Here is an 18,054-nt window from a genome sequence, read left to right as displayed (position 1 = left end):
CTCATTCTCCAGAGATAAGGACCATCTAATTCTCATACAACCGGCTAAGATAGTCCGCACCTACGTTTTCTGGAACTGCTTCAATTCTGAATTGTTACGACTGCAGAAACACTGCCCATCTCATGATTTTGGAGTTGACCAACTCCGTCTTTTTTATGTAAACCAATGGTTTGTGGTCAGTTGCAACACGAAAACTCGGCAATACATAGGGAGACAATTTCTGTGTTCCCAAAATAACTGCCAAACATTCTTGTTCTACCACAAAATAGGCTTGCTGATTTGGTAAGAGCTTCTTGCTAGCGTACGTAACTTGGTTTGCTTCGTCATCCCATTCCTGTAGCAATATAGCTCCTAAAACATAGTTTGAGGCATCTGTTCTCAGCACAAAAGGTCTCTCGCTATCTGGTAAATGAAGAATATGCTCCTTTAACAAGATTTGCTTTAGTTCCTGGTATACCTGTTCTTGTTCCTGCTTCCATACTACAGTATTGGGTTCCCTTTTCTATTCAAGTTGCCAAGAGGTAGAGCTACACCAGCAAAGTTGGGTACAAACTTCCGGTAGTATCTCAGCAGTCCCAGGAAAGATCTTACATGTTTCTTAGTCTGAGGTCAAGGCGCATCCTTAATAGCGTGTATTTTCTTAGGATGAGGACGTAGCTTACCGTCACCAACACAATATCCCAAAAAATCGAGAGTTCCATAACCTACCATACATTTAGTCGGTTTAGCTGTTTTTAGCCCATAACATGTTCCTACCAAGTTTTCGTATGTATAAGCACATTCAGAAAACTATCGACATTATCTATCCCCATCAAGGGTATCCTCATCATTCAATTGAAAGTAACCGGGGCATTCACTAGGCCAAAAGGCATCACGGTGAACCGATACAGCCCATCAGGAGTGATAAATGCTGATAATGTCGGCTCTCTGGACTACTATTTATTTGCTAGTACCCCTAACTGATATCTATCTTAGAGAAATATTTACTATTTTCTATTCCTGAGAAGACTTCCTTTGGGTCAGGCATCGGCTCAGCATCAAAATCTAAAATGGCGTTGAGTTTTCTGAAAGATATACAAAATCGGTTGCTCCCATCAGGTTTCTTTACAAGAACCATAGGCGACGCATAAGGCGATGACGAGTTTTCAATAATCCCCATTTTTAGCATTTTTCTCACCTCCTCTTTGACAGTGTCCCTCAATGCATGGGGTATAGAATAAGGCCGTGAACGTATAGGTTCGTCCGATGTTAAAGTTGTATGGTCTATAACTTTCGCTCTTTTTGTCATAGTGAAAACTGTTTAAGTGTTATACATATTTTTCTCCGTCTGTCTGAAGTTTAAACTTTCTAATTTTACCACTTTTTATAAAGTTGCAGCACTGGAAGTATCTTTAATTATAAAAGTAGAAAATCTTTTTAACGTGTACACGTGAAAAATAGGCTCGAAAGATGCCGAATCATTCCGAACTCTTCCGAACATCGTCGCGACAATCTCGAAGTAAAACGAGAGTTGTGAAACCAAGAATATGTAAATATCAACAATTTTTCATAAACAAAATATGTGGTCGACCTCATCAGACTCTATCTACAAAGAAAATAATGCTCGCACATTTCAATATTTGATACACACAACATTTTACGGTAATGTGTAAATTGGATGTTTCAAATACTCAATCTGTGGACATATATATACTAGCATGCAACTGTCCCACATACTGACCGATAACTACTGCCGGATAAACTTGTGCTTTATCCGTCAATACGAAATGCTTTATCCGTCAATACGATCACGTGAATTTGTTCCATATCTGACGGAACTTTTTCTAACTTGACCCAGAACTTGAACCTTCCGGTGAATGAAACGTCATTCAGTCCCGCTAAAACGTGACGTCACATTCACCGAAATGACGTCATTTTTACGATATCGAAAATCTCGTATGGCGGTGTCGTCTTTTTCTTGGCTCATGACAAAGGTATGTATTGTTAAGTAATTCTTTAATGGGTATTGGTTGTTATTTGAGTATTTTCATTTCCTTTCAGTGATATATCACCCTGAATAGAATTACGGTTACTGTTTGTAAATGCGCTTATTTATTTCCCACGGCAGTAAAAAGGAGTACACTCTCATTCGACGGTTAAGTGAATGAATCTTTACCTCCGCATCAAAGAAGCGTCTCGCTTCGAGCGAAACCAAGTAAATAACTGTCAATTTGCTTTCGTTTTGAATGCCATAAAGGTTGCAGGATAAACAGAATACACGGTTAGTATCTTACAATACAAGTTTTATTTTGGTGCTCGACACGGAAAGCCGAGATGACTCGGCAAAGCCTCGTCATCTCGGCTTTCCTAAATCTCGCACCAAAATAAACCTTGTATTGTAAGATACTAACCGTGTATTCTCTATATATACTAGCATGATTTGCTCATATCGGCCAGAAGGAAAACGTAAACAAACACATGTACATGTGTGCTTACGTTAGTTACCTGGCTCACCACGTGCAGGTCGTGTCGAACGTCAGTCACGTGATACGATTAGGAATCCGACAAAACCCGAAGTCACTGAACATGGCGGTGATTGAAGGCGCTTTATTCAAAACCAGGAATATATGATTTCTAGATTTCGGCTCTCTTATAGGCCGACATACGCTTTTGGGGAGCTAAATCATCAAGTTACATGTCAATGTTTAAATTTCAAATGTTTAAGTTACATATCGTTACAGTGAAATTAGCAGCAATACAACTTTAATTGAATGGTACATATGCTCTCAAATACTACACTTTCCATGTAAATCGGTCAGAGTTTTCTCATACTTACCCAAAATTTGCTGATCTTTCCGCGTCTGAATTCTGCTTAAATCCTCCGAAATGTACACATGCTTTGATTTTTCCTTTGCTAAATTCACTAATATTTTACTTCTATAAACATTGTTGTCTTCCTCCTCCTCTGTCACAGCTGCATACAGAAGCTATAGCCAACATTCCGACCTCCACAATGTCCCCAAAATCCTCTCCTTTTTTACACACATCTTTCTTTAGTAAGTTATTATGATATACCTTTAGTTTATCCTTAACTTGGATTCTGTAGTCATTTTCCCCGATATGTTCATTGACATCATATGGACCCTGCCATTGCATAAGCAATTTGTCCCGATCTGTTGGTAATAAAATCAGCACCTGGAAACATCTACGTTTTGCCTTTTTGTCAAGTGATGTTTGTACTTAACTCGAGTCTTGTAGAGTTCCTTACCAACGAGTTGACAGGTTTCCTCCAGCGTGTCCCACAAATCCAATACAAACTGATACTGTGGTTGATTTGATGTCTGGTGGATTTGATGTCTGGTGTTTCCACATCACCAGTCCAGTATAGTCATCGGCCCACGTATTGTCCTCCCATACAGAAGTTCAATGGGGAAAAGCCTAAACTGCCTTGCGGGGCTTCTCTGTACGCAAATAGTAGAGCACCAATTGTATCCATCCCAGTCATTTGGTTTCTCAGCACACATCTTCCGTAGCATTGACTTCTGAGTCCCGTTAAACATCTCAACTACCCCAGAACACATGGGATGATATGGGCTAGTGGTTACATTGTAACTGTCGAATTGATAACAACCATCCCACTTCCTTCATGAGGTCAGGGATATATTGGGTCCCTTGGTTAGATAAAATCTCCCTCCGTATGTACCTACTCGAGAAAACATTTCTACCAGTGCCTCGACGACTGTCTGCGTATCTATCTTCTTTAATACTACAGCTTCAGTGTAGCGAGTCGCGCATAGTCCACCAGGGTTAGTATATATGTATCTATTCTTCTGCTCAGTAACGTGGTGAATAGGTCCCACTAAATCCACAGCCAACCTTCAGAAAGGTTCATCTATTAATGGCAGTGTAGTTTGGGTGTATCTTCAATGCCAATAACAGACAGTGATTTCTTTGCGTAGACGAGAAGATTTACTGACAAAATACAAACAACAGAATAAATTACAACGTGACGGAGTAGCATTTATACCATTTACGGAATACATCCCATCCAACGCTACTAAGACACACAGAAATAGAAGGTTCCGACGTAAAAGACCAAGTGCACGGCCATCTACTACACGCAACACAGTTGTCAACCTTTCTGACCATCATCTCACTGTTGCAGAAACTGCCCTTCTAACCAAAGGCTAAACTTTTGCCCGGTTTCCAAAGAAGTTAACCACGCCGAACTCTTTGATGACATGGAAAAGTTCTACAGGCTTCTCAGATTACGTGTGCATTTTGCCAGTGATGATGACCCAGATGATGTTGATGATAGACCACCAGCTCCACCTCCTGTTGCACCCCCGATCAACCCCTTTAAGAAAAAGAGCACTTGAACCCACCATCCAGTCGAGAGCCCGCCCTTGAAGCATACATCAAGGCAGTTAGGGAGGAAGTTGCTGCTCACAATGATCGTGCCTAGGTCAGTAAAGACAACCTATCTACATCAGAACGCCGAGCACTTCATTCACTACAACAAAATGCTGAAATTGTCATCAAACCAGCAGATAAAGGCGCGGCAGTTGTAATAATGAACAGGAGAGACTACATCCGGTTGCCGGACATTTCAACTTACCCATCCATAGTTGGAAAGACAGGCAGGTGATTGCAGTTGAGCACTGTTCCTACCAAGCGTCGATCGAGAGAGAGATTCTGGATTACCTATCTACAGACCCGCTATCCCAAAGGCATTAACGAACGTTAAATATACTAATTGACATCAATTGATCACTTGCTTTTCAATTAATTATCCCTACTTCCATCATTTTCCCGTTATGTTCTACGCGTTTTTGATCCTTTACCTATGCTGCCCAGCAAAAGGCGACTAAATTTGGGACTTTGCTTCTTTGCACACACACACACACACACTGAGGAGATAGGCGACTAAATTTGCATCCTATACCATGAGCACTATATATATATATATATATATATATATATATATATATTGCCACACATTTGACGTCACGCGTGGCACGCTTTCCAGTCATCGCTCATATTTTAGCGTTCTGACGAACAGCATGGATACATTTTTGTAGATCCGGCCACTTGCCGAAGGGTAAATTGCGCTCCATTGTGCTGTATAGTTTAATATTTGTCTACTTTGTCCCGCATTACTGTTCGTATACTATTATGTAATCGTGTTCGTTTTGTACATATTTATTATGTATGTCTTGATAAAGGGGCAGATCGCCTCGAAAATTTGACAATTTTTGTTTTGTCCACACGGTTGGAATTACTTCCTTGTCCCATATTTACCATTTGAAGTAATTCGTATCCAACAGTCTTACGTTTGATTGGATCACGTGTCATCTGGAAAATCCTGTTGATATTACTTCTTTGATCCCTTTATATATCAGCAGAGATACAGCAGTATGTTACATGTATGTAATAATTTTGACCTACTGCGTGGTACATTTTACTGTGTTTATAGCATACCTTTGTACCTTGACAACCGTATGAAAAACATATTCAAAAAGTCATATCATACCTCATCCTCGATATTCAAGGGGTTCCGATCACTTACGATCTCTACACCCCTGGACTATCTCATAGCAAAACTGGAGGCAACAGATCTAGAATAGAACAGGTAATTTAGTCATTTGATGTTCATCAAAAGAGCCCTATAACGGTACACTGTGGTTGACTGTGTGGCTTTGAAGTTAGGCGTCGCTCTCTCTCTCTCTCTCTCTGTAGCCTTCAAAGGAAATCGTTGCTGGCCTGTGATTGGTCATATTCACTATGAGATCGGGGTGTAGAGATACAAATGTACAATGTAAGTGATCGGAACCCGAGCCCTGGAGTATCGAGGATGATCCTACCTTGCATTTTAAATGCCACTCTGTTCATATCGTTTTATAAATAATTTCGTTTACCAAAAACTTAAAATATGATATAATTTATGCGTCATTAATACTGTACATAACTGGCATTGTGAAGACTCGCATGTTCCAAGACAGCATGTACATGTGCATAGCTATCCTGCTGTAGGCTATTATTGATCCATTTTGCTTTTGAACATCCTTTTTATGTGTTTAGAATTTAACGCGTATAACTTTAAGTTCAATAAGACCTAAATCACATGTTATACCAATGCTATCGATTCTTCTTGACAATAAATTTAAAGTGTGCATGCATTTTTAACTTTACTGATGTTCTTTCGGATACTATCTAGTGTTTACGTAGCATACGACTTTTGACGACAATTTGCGTTATTCTTTAGCTATCGCTCCGAGGAATCCGAATGAATTTGGGAAAATGGCGGTAGTTGACAGTTTCGAATATCTTTTTCGTGAAATATCCTTAGTTTGTCGATCTACTAGAGATGCACTTGCCTTTCTTGGTGCATTGTATGCCTCACGGAAAACGTTTCAATTCATCGGTTGTGTGTTAAAGGCAGGGAATGACCATTTACTTAGTAAATTGTCACGATGGAGTAATCTTCAGAAGCGTTTTGGCAAATGGGCCGGTAAGATGGATTTGCAATGTGATTCTGGTATTACGTTAGCATCGATTTTATACTTGATGCAGAAAACTGGGTAACTTCTTTATATCAGAGATCTATAACAGTATAAGTATGTATTTAGGCCTATCTGAATTATACACCACGTTATTTAACTTACTTATTACACACAATGTCGCTTGCAGTTCAACTGGTCTCCACAAAACTCCAGCCAGAAAGAACTAGTACTGTTCTGTTTATTTGGAAGCAGGGAATGCATATATGTATCCAGCATAGATAAGATAGCATATTGACTTATTCAATAGACAACTTGCCATTGTCGTTTTCCTTAGCTTTGATCATGATGTATTATTGATTTGGTGGGTAGGGGTGTAACACCCCCCCCCCCCCCACACACACACACACAGTGACACACACACACCACACACCTACATGTACTCCTATGCACTGCTGGTGAATGGTTATAATTTCTTAGCTATCAGCTAAGCCTACATATATGCAGGGTTTACTAAAACTGACTATTGCAGAATAATTGATCTACTTAAATAGAAAAAAAAACCAAATACTTAGATCATTTTCTTTTCCTTAAGAATTTCAATGACACTACACTAATTTGAGTTTATCAAGTCAAGTAATTATAAATTTTGGTAGGTTGATACAGCTGAGTGGCGTGGGGGAGGGGGTTATATACAGTGCATTTTAAGTCAGTACATAGTTAAAACACATGGCAACACAAGCCCATGTGGGCTTTTACGATCGACTATCTAACAAGAGTACAAAGGAAAACATCAGGTGAAGCACAGCATGCAAATATGTAATATACATTTATAAGTAATAAACACTTAGCAGTAAGCAGAGATAAAAACTAGGCAAAAGCAAGACTACAGGAGTAAAAATTATACTCTCTAAGAGAAAAAATATCACAGATGTTATAAAAAGGCAAGTTTCATATCACAGATATTACAAACTAATGAAAATTAGACTTGTAATTCCGCTCCACTACGATACTGTACGTTACGCTCCAATACAAGATCTAACGATGCCCCGTTCGAGGTCACCTCAGCATGACCTCTGGCCTAGAATCGGAATATCTCGGGACGTACTATTATCCGTTTACACTTCTGAATGAATCAACCACACCGAAGATTTCGTAGGCGACATGATGATTGGCTAACCATAGGGATCATGCTGAGGTCACCCCGAGCGGGGCATTGTTAGATATCTTGTATTGGAGCGTAACGTAGAGTATCGTAGTGGAGCGGCATTACAAGTCTAATTTTAATTATAGATTGACAGATATTAATTATGTTTACACAAATGTAATTAATGGAATGTTAAAGAATTGTTTTTATTTCCACTTTTTGTTGCTAGTGGTGACAGGAAGCAGTGAGGGGATAGGACGAGCGTATGCAAGAGAGTTAGCGAGTCGTGGCCTCAACATCGTACTAATTAGCAAAAAGGAGAATCGCTTATACAGGACAGCAAAGGATATAGGTACTAATCATATGTTGTGATTTGATTACTGATTTTCAAGCCTTTTGGATTATGTACTAAAAAGTATTGTGTGGCAGTGGGGATTTAATGATTCAAATTTTTCTCTATTCAGTATTGGTAAATTAAACCAAGGAATTCCAAGAAATGGTACATATTTTACCTTTAAGTTTGTGCTTGAATAAACCTACTGTTTGGTCAATGAAAAGCCTTTAATCTGGGTTAGATTTCAAACATTTACAATCCATATACAATGTTTCCATGTTGGAATACATAGAGTGACTGTTCTCATCAAGGTAAACACAACTAACTTATCACCATTTGTTCCATACATTTCATCTAATATCGTTAATTAACCTTTTTGATTTCAGAAGAAAAATTTGGTGTGCAAACCTGTGTTATAGGCATCAATTTTAATGAAGGTCGAGAAATTTACCAGGAGATATGGGAAGCTATTAAAGACAAAGAAATTGGAATTTTAGGTAGGTTTACTTACTACATAGGCATGGTCAATAGATATGAACTATTGTGATCATGACATTGAGATAGATTTATGAAGTGGTTCTTATTTATTATTAATATTCTTTGTGATTGCATTGTTGTCAACAATACATATCATATTCCATGTAATTAGTGTCCAGGGCGCTTAAATAATTGTAACAAAGTTGGCGCTTGTTAATGCACCAAAATGTAAGTTGTGGACGAAAAAAGTTAGCCATAATTTAGCCATATTTTAAATCTTTCTGTTCTCATGGTATATAAATTACAATAAACATGCATATATGTATAGTATATGCCTTTTATCCTGTGAGAGGCATTATTATGTTGCGATTCACATGTAAAAGACTCGGAAGTTTGTATGGGATACAGTACAATGCTGATGTTACAGGCATTACATGTTGTAAAGCATTGTTGAATTCATGGGATGGGCGTGTTTATACAACTTCAACTCTTCTCCAGAAAAGAGGAGGGGTGCTTAAAAGAGGAGGGGTGCTTAAAGGGGGAGGGGCGCTAATTACGGCAAACGCAGTAATACAGTATATTCATAGCTTGCAACCTTATTAAACCTGGAGTTTTTTGTTGGGAAATGGTTACTTCTCTGGAACACTTGGTTCTAATGATCAGAATTTCATCATTTCACTTGTCAGTATACTGAAGTGGTTTGTTTTTAAGTTTTCCTTAGTCTGTGTTATTTTACTCTAATGAAATCAGCTTTTAAAAAGTATAAATTACAGTTTTGTTGTCATGCCTATATTTTGTTGACAGTCAATAATGTTGGAGTGACATATGATTACCCACAACCATTCTTGGAGGTTCCTACAGAGGTAAATCAAAATAATTTTTATTGAGCTACCCGTATCAGGTAGCCTTGGCATAACGTTCTTTGCTGTAATGTATTTGTAAATAAAAGAAAAATAGAAAAATAATATAAAAAAAAAATGAAAAAAAAGTTTGAGGTTTAAAGTTTGTGAGAACACCAGGGCCTATAGACTGAAGCACTTTGGTAGAAATAAATATTGTTTCAATTCTGACTGAACATTATATAATTAGTGAATATGCAACTTTTTAGGCAAATTTTGATATTCCAACACAAGTCAGAATTTCTTGTTTTTCGTAATTAAGTAATCCCTCCACTGTGCAGATGCTAAATTGGACCATAACTATTTAAAAATGTAATCTGCATTTTGTATGTGAAAAAGACACATTTTAAAATTCAAAATAACGCCAAACGTTAAAAGATACCAGTAGATTTGTGAAAAATTAAATTCAATGAATGTACAACTGTATTGACTTTAATGATTAATAACAAATGGATTTTGTTTGCATTGTACATGATAAGTAAATACACATGAACCACAGGTACATGTTTTACTATTGAATTGCTTTATCATTTTAAACTCCTGTTTTCACAGATGTTATGGCAGTTAATAAATGTGAATGTAGCCACAGCCACTATGGTAAGCATTGCTTATTAGTTTAATTTGAATGAAGTTTGTGTGAAAGAATGAATACTTTCTGGGAATAAATTCCAGATACATGTATAAGAATATGAGCCATTACAGTATAAATTTGAAATTGTTTCAATTAGATGTATTGGAACTTCCAAGTATGTAATTTTATTTACTAGATACATGCCATAACAAATATGTACTGGTACTGAGGGAGAAATCAGAATACAATTTAGGAATGCAAAATTATCTTTGAAAGTTTTGAATTGTCAAATATTTCCTGTTTAATGCATGTTTCATCATTATAGATATTAAGTAAATGTTTTCTTACAGATGACCCATATGATTTTACCACAGATGGTCGAAAGGTAATTTTCTTTGTGTCAAAGTGAGTAATTTACTGTCAAAATATTTAAAGGAAATCATTCTTCAAATTCTCTTTAAAATACAATTAATACATTGGCTGTCTTGTTCACAACCTTTTTAATGCATCACTGGCACGACCCAGCCAAGCAGCGAAAGGATGGGCGGGTCAGAATATGGCCTTGAGGAGGAGTTCATTTATTATATAGTACATAATCATGTACTATGATATAATCAATTAAATAATTTAGTCAGTGAAAACCAATCCATTAAACATAGAGGTTCTGAAAACACATAAAAGATTGTGAGAATAATTTCCCTGTTACAGATGTAAAGGTGCGGTAGTGATGGTTTCGGCCGGATCATGTGATAAAATTACTCCTCTGACAACTGTGTATTCTGCTACCAAGGTATGACATCAGTGGTTCCGAATATAAAGAATGGACAATTTTATTAGATATACCTGAAATAACTTAGAAACTTAGAAATAGTTTTATGAAATATCCCTGAAATAATTTAGAAACTGCTGAGCATATAGTTTAAAATATAAAATGTGCTTTGATGTTCTAGTAAAATATCTTAAATGCAAACTGTCTATTAACACTCTAAAGTTTTCTACAAATGGATGGTTATGTTACAACATTAATAATTATTGGTCTGTGATAAAGAAAACATTCCCCATTTGATCTTGTAACCTTACCATGATTTTGTTTGCAATTTCTATATATTTCAGAGTTTCCTGGCTTTACTTTCTAAAAATAAAATAGCGTACTTTTCGTCAAGTGCCAAAATATTTCGCCAAACAGTACGAGTACCAGGACTTCCTGGATTACTGGCGTATAGTCGTCCAGTCACTGATGCCTTTCTACGTAGCCACCAGGATGACACGGTTCAGTGAAACTCTGTCACGCCCCAGTATTATGATCCCGTCTGCTGCTGATTACGCTCGTCATGCCATTGCTACTCTAGGATATACCAGCCGTACTACCGGGTACTGGCCGCATACATTACAGGTACTGCTTACTTGGTCCAAGAAAGAAACGTCTGAATGTTATATTTTTTTGGTCAGAAGTCAAATCGTAATGCTCTATCTCATTAAAAAACAATTTTAAAATCATCTTGAGATCCAGAAATGCTAGAATCAAACATAATTCAGCTATTTGTATTCATTATGCCAATATCAAATCTATTTTTAGGTCACCTGAGACGAAGTTTTTTTTATCCACCGCCCAACGAAGTTGGCGGGGGATATACAAATGGGTTCCGTCCGTCCGTCTGTCCGTCCGTACGAATGGTTTCCGGAGCATAACTCTGAAACCAGTAGAGATATTTCCATGAAACTTCATACACACATTGGTCTTATGGTCTAGTAGTGCCTTTTGCTATTTTTAGGTTTTCATTTTTTGCATTTTTTCCGTAACCATGGAAACATTGCTGAAAATATCATATTTTTGTACCAGGTTCGTTTCCGGAGCATAACTCTAAAACCAGAAGAGATATTTCCATGAAAACTTCATAGACACATTGGTCTTATGGTCTAGTAGTGCTTTTGCTATTTTAAGGTTTTCACTTTTTGTACTTTTTTCTGTAACCATGGAAACATTGCTGAAAATGGCAGATTTTTGTGTAAGAATCGTTTCCTGAGCACAATTCTAAAACCAGCAGAGATATTTCCATGAAACTTCATAGACACATTGTTCTTATGGTCTAGTAGTGCCTTTTGCTATTTTTAGGTTTTCATTTTTTGCACTTTTTCCGTAACCATGGAAACATTGCTGAAAATATCATTTTTTTGTACCAGGTTCGTTTCCAGAGCATAACTGGAAAACCGGTTGAGACATATGCACGGAACTCCATAGGCACATTAGTCTTATGGTCTAGTAGTGCCTTTTGCTATTTTAAGGTTTTCACTTATTGTACTTTTTTTCTGTAACCATGGAAACATTGCTGAAAATGGCAGATTTTTGTGTAAGAATCGTTTCCGGAGCACAACTCTAAAACCAGCAGAGATATTTCCATGAAACTTCATAGACACATTGTTCTTATTGTCTAGTAGTGCCTTTTGCTATTTTTAGGTTTTCAGTTTTTGTGCTTTTTTCTGTAACCATGGAAACATTGCTGAAAATGTCATATTTTTGTACTAGGTTCGTTTCCGCAGCATAACTGGAAAACCGGTTGAGACATATGCACGGAACTCCATAGGCACATTAGTCTTATGGTCTAGTAGTGCCTTTTGCTATTTTAAGGTCTTCACTTATTGTACTTTTTTCTGTAACCATGGAAACATTGCTGAAAATGGCAGATTTTTGTGTAAGAATCGTTTCCGGAGCACAATTCTAAAACCAGCAGAAATATTTCCATGAAACTTCATAGACACATTGTTCTTATGGTCTAGTAGTGCCTTTTGCTATTTTTAGGTTTTCACTTTTTCTGCTTTTTTTCTGTAACCATAGAAACATTGCTGAAAATATCATATTTTTGTAGCAGGTTCATTTCCGGAGCATAACTCTAAAAGCAGCAGAGATATTTCCACGAAACTTCATAGACACATTCTTTTTATGGTCTAGTAGTACCTTTTGCTATTTTTAGGTTTTCTTTTTTTGCACTTTTTCCGTTACCATGGAAACATTGCTGAAAATATCATGGTAAATGGTAAATGTTACTTTGCAAGACTCCACCCATCTTTGTGTATATAGTCTAATATAAATGTCAAGGCTGTATACCTGATTCAACAATTGCAGCCCCACTCTACTTGAATTATACTCCATCTTTCTTTAGCTCAACTTCCTTTTTCCTGGTTTTTTTTCATACACGTAAGTCTCCAAAATCAAACTTACTTCAGTTTTGATATCTCCATTGGCGGGGGATCTGAATGACTATGTCCTTGTTGAGCATTATTTGGTCATTTGTAATAGGAAATGAGTCAAATGTTGTCCGAATTATCCCTATGAGATGGCCATTGAATCCTATTAACAAATTTTTCATGACTGACTCCCAGGGGCCTTAGGGGCCGGGGCCAAAAGGGGTCAAATAGGCTAAAACTTCAAAAATCTTCTTCTGAAATTCTGGAACTGGTAGAATCAAATACTCTTCATAGATTGGAAGGTCTTAAGGCCCTTTACAAAAATAGCGAATTTCATGGCCCTGGGATCTCAGATTTTCCCCTGGGGAGGAGGTCAAATTTACTATAGTTTATATAGGAAAGACACATTTATGAACATTATTTGCTTAGTTTTAATAGGAAATGAGTCAAACTGGGTTAGAATTATTAGCCTAACACCATATTTATGTTGGTTCTCGCTGACTCCCAGGAGCCAGAGGGGCGAGCCAAAATGGGTCAAAATGGCTAAAATTTCAAAAAATTTCTTCTGAATTCACAGGTTTGATGGAACCAAATAATCTTCATAGATTAAAAAGTGAAATTTATAAAATCACTGACACTGACTGACTTCTAGTTTGGTTTTGTTGTTTAACGTTGGCAAAGCAAATTTTAAGCATAAGGTTTGGTAACATAATACACTAACTATCAAAATGAAAAACAAAAAATAAAAATTCTGATACGAAGGTTCAACTTTAAAGGGACAATTCGCTCAGGCTAATTCTTTTACTTGTCTATTATCTTATCTGACCTCAAGGGGAGGTAATCAAATGTTGCCTATGTGAGACTGTTTTGTAAAACAATAGGAATTAAAGTAACATAAGAAATTGTATATAATCTATGTGGTGATGGTCAATATTGTAGACTTAACTGTAGAGAATTCTTGAAAAACTTTGTAATGTATTACAATATGAATGCATAATAACTTTAATAGAATGACAAGTTGGATTTTGTTTTCCAAGAATTGTCTTATTCTCATAAAACTGTTTTTCAGGGTTGGATAATTCAGTGTATACCAGACAGTTTGTGGATGTGGGGAGCGACCAGACTGAACTATGCCTTCAAACGTCAGACCGACGAACGGATAAAAAGACGTTCACTACGACTAATGCACAGCGATCAGTCACAGGAGTCGGACTCATGACAAAGTGAAAGTTATTTATAGCATTACTAAATTCAACTTATTATATGTAGAAATATTATCAGGGGTGAAGCAAAAGTGAGCATAAAGTTTTACAGCTAGTCCTGAAATAAAACTGGTCATTGCAAAAATTAATTTGATCTAATAATAACAAAATTGCCTCTTCCAGCTAGTAGTTTGTCCTGAAGTAAAGCTAGGCATTGCAATTTGGCCTAATAATGATGACAATATCGTGTCTTCCTAATAGCTTGTCATGAAATAAAACTGGTCAGTACAATTTGGCCTAATGATGATGATAAAGTCACCTTTTTTCTGATTAATATAAGGATATTTTATTGACAATTTGTCTGTGTTCAATTATTGATATTGGAACTGTGTATTGTAAGGTGATAAGTGTCTGTAAAATCCCATGTAAACCTATATATCATTCTGTCATATGTATATCATAGAGTTATCTGCTCCCATAGAGAGAGGTAGGTTGTGAAACTTCCTGAATGTTCATACCCAGCAAAAACGACGTGAATTATGTAGTGTAATCTCCTGTACTGAGAATTGAATAGATTATTAAAGTCATATACATGATTCATGCAGGGGTTTCATTATCTTTCAGAAGAGACAGTACCATTGCAATTTCAGAGGGTATTTTCCTATACTATCTGTATGCTATCTAATGTAATTTAGCCTAAATTAGGCAATATCACGGCTAGATTGAACCGGCATAAAGTACCGGGTACTGCCTGATATTGAAACCCCTGTTTACATGTAAAATTATGGCAGAAAAGCTACCATACACAGTTAAATAAGTTAATCTACTTTAATAATAAAAATGTGAAGGTATTCTCATTTATGTAGTATTCAACACACATATTTCAAAATACTCTTGATATGTATGTAGATTAGATGCATATTAAGATAAATCAATACATCAAAATGTATCAATTATTGATTTACATGTATTCCGTCTTTGCATATTACAGAGTTAGCTCCCTTGCGGGTAGGTATCGATTGTTACGTCATTATTTTGTGAGCGCAATTTAACGTCGTTTTCTCCGAAATGTATGACATTATGCTCTTAAACATATGACGTCATAATCAATACCTACCCGCAAGTGCAGATAACTCTGTAATATGCAAATTCGAAATATATGTGGTGATTAAATATAACTGGATAAACAATACCTAATGAAACTATCAGACTGACACTGGGTGTTTAAGCTATTATAGCACATGCATGTAATTAACACCCCCTTGATTTCCTGTGGCCGATACCCTTGGTATCTATAACATATCTGTACATGCAGATTAATTAAAGTTGTGCATATTCCAAATAAGTTGTGAATACCCTGTGTCAATGTTTACTTATATATAATTCCTGTGTATAATGTTGTTGTATTTCCAACCCTGCCAAATACAAATGTGCTTTATTTATTTGTCACGTACATTTATTTCTACTTTAAGATTACAGTACATATGGAATGCACCCTTTCACTGATTTTGGTTAAAGGATACTCTAGTCTTGTCTCTAAACTTAATATCAGTCTTCTCTTGTCCAAGTTTGAGTTTCTTGTTTATCACCTCCTCTCTTGATTTTGTGTTATATTATCAGCTACTTTAACTTACAGCAGTATATTGCAGTAAATATGGTGTCAACATTCTATCATTCTTGTCTATAAGAATTACTTCCCTTGGTTTCACTCTATCAGTCCTCGAGCTCAACTAGATTTGCGCTCTTCTAAGAGAAGAAATCTTCCAGCATATAGATGAAGAACTTCCAGATGCTGAGGAGCTACAAATCAAGTGAACGGAACTTATATTCAAGAGGTAGAAAAGAGCAAATCGAATGAAGCTAGGAGCTGTACATGCAGTCAGTAATCGCAGAGTGAAATAAAGGGAAGTAACTCTAATAGATATATTCCTGGTCCTCTCATCCATGCATAATTTTGTTTTATTATTATTATATACATTGTTTTATTAAACTATATAAATATATAAACCTCTAACTGACATTCCACGTAGATTTTCCACATACTTATTATTTATGATGTCAGGAAAGAGATGAAAATCTTAGATTTTGAATTATTTATTTTTTATTATGTATATTTTAAACAATTCAGTTGTTTGTTATTTGTTTTTTGTTTGAATAATTTAGATAACAGCCATTTCTACAGACCCTTAATCTGAGCTTTTACCTCAATAGTTAGAACAAATTATATCATACAGATTCTAGTAAATGAAATAAATGTATTGCTTATTTAATCAAGACCACATATTCACATTGGTTTGAAATATAGAGTATATAACAAAGGTTTATAGATCTGAATGCTTAATATCAGGCTAAAAGAATATGAAATGCCTTTATGTTAGGCATCTTCCGAAGACTGATGGGAGGTAAATGATTTTTCGTCAGGTACTCTGGCTTTTCTTCATTCTCCACCTCCTGGCACATTCTTTAAAGACCTTGACTGTTAGTTAGTACGTACAAAATATGTCATTATTAATAATCATTATTATAGTAATAAATACATCATCTCTGAGTTCACAAACTTGTGATCTGATGAATACAATTGTTTTTTTATTCATGCATATTTTCTATTTTCAGAGTGCTAATGAGATGATTCATTTCATTTTTTTAATGCATATGTTTATTGCCCATAACTTTTTTATGTTTTGTAAACACAACAGTTTTAAAGCAATAAGTTTTATCACTTGATATTGTTAGGATGATTTACGTTAAGAAACTTTTGTGCTTTAAAAGTAACGTTATGCCTTATTATCTTTGAGGAGACTTTTGGATGCAAATTTATTGTACTTAATTTGTATTACCGGTACTCATGATTATCCTGCCATTTTATCATCTTATTATATAGGTTTTGAGTACATCATAACATGGAATTATCAGAACTCTCTCCCTATATGAATAGTAGGAAATAAGCTAACCAGACAAAGGCAGTATTTCAACTTGTGTACTGCAAGTTATCACATAATTTAGTCCATAATCAGTATAATGGTAGGTACATGTATTCTGTTTTTGCATATTACAGAGTTAGCTCCCTTGCGGGTAAGTATTGATTGTAAGTCGTTGTTATGTCATTATTTTGTGAGCCAAATTCACGTCGTTTTCTCCTGAACAGTATGACATTGCGCTCGCAAACACATGATGTCACAGACTCACAGTCGATACCTAACCGCAAGGACAGATAACTCTGTAATATGCCAATACAGAATTATCATTAAAGATTTTGATTTATAGTAGTTTTGAGATAAATTATGATGACAATACACTGTCATTAAGACTTAATTATTTTGGATATGGATAGAAAAATGTGTTTATAATATAAATATGTTCTATCCATTTATGTTACAATGTATGTCTATATACATGATTTACATGTGTAAATGCCATTAAATTAGTACCATTAGCTTCCAGCTTGGTAGCTTATTTCCCCCAGTCTATTTATATATTACCAGCTATGGAGAGTTCTGATGTTACTCTGCTATATGAATTAATGTTTAGAACAGCAGAATAATTCAGACTAGATTTGTTGTAAAGATATATATTATGTCTTATTGCTTTTCTAGTATCACCAGCTTACGGTAATAATATTCTGTGCTATTTAAAAAGAGCGTGTTCGAGTGACTTGAATGTTAACAAAATTAAAGAAAGATATTTAAAAATTGTGTTTGTGTTAAAAACTCTTAATGACTTTAAAATTGTGGTCATGCAAATCAGATGAAATTTATTTCAAAG

At 35.9% G+C, this 18,054-nt stretch overlaps 1 protein-coding gene across 1 annotated transcript; it reads left to right on the top strand.

The window, feature by feature from the left end:
* The first annotated feature begins 6,266 nt into the window (after positions 1 to 6,266).
* Positions 6,267 to 17,577, top strand: LOC138329482 (inactive hydroxysteroid dehydrogenase-like protein 1). Its single transcript, XM_069276506.1, has 9 exons — positions 6,267 to 6,490; positions 7,856 to 7,978; positions 8,347 to 8,457; positions 9,242 to 9,300; positions 9,889 to 9,933; positions 10,258 to 10,292; positions 10,616 to 10,697; positions 11,055 to 11,300; positions 14,160 to 17,577. Exons 1-9 carry the CDS (start codon positions 6,280 to 6,282, stop codon positions 14,307 to 14,309), a joined length of 1,062 nt encoding a protein of 353 aa, XP_069132607.1. The 5' UTR covers positions 6,267 to 6,279; the 3' UTR covers positions 14,310 to 17,577.
* Positions 17,578 to 18,054: the final 477 nt, after the last annotated feature.

The sequence above is a fragment of the Argopecten irradians genome, chromosome 8, assembly GCF_041381155.1.
Source record: "Argopecten irradians isolate NY chromosome 8, Ai_NY, whole genome shotgun sequence".
In the NCBI taxonomy this organism is placed as follows: domain Eukaryota; kingdom Metazoa; phylum Mollusca; class Bivalvia; order Pectinida; family Pectinidae; genus Argopecten; species Argopecten irradians.
This window is presented reverse-complemented; position numbering and strand designations above follow the sequence as displayed.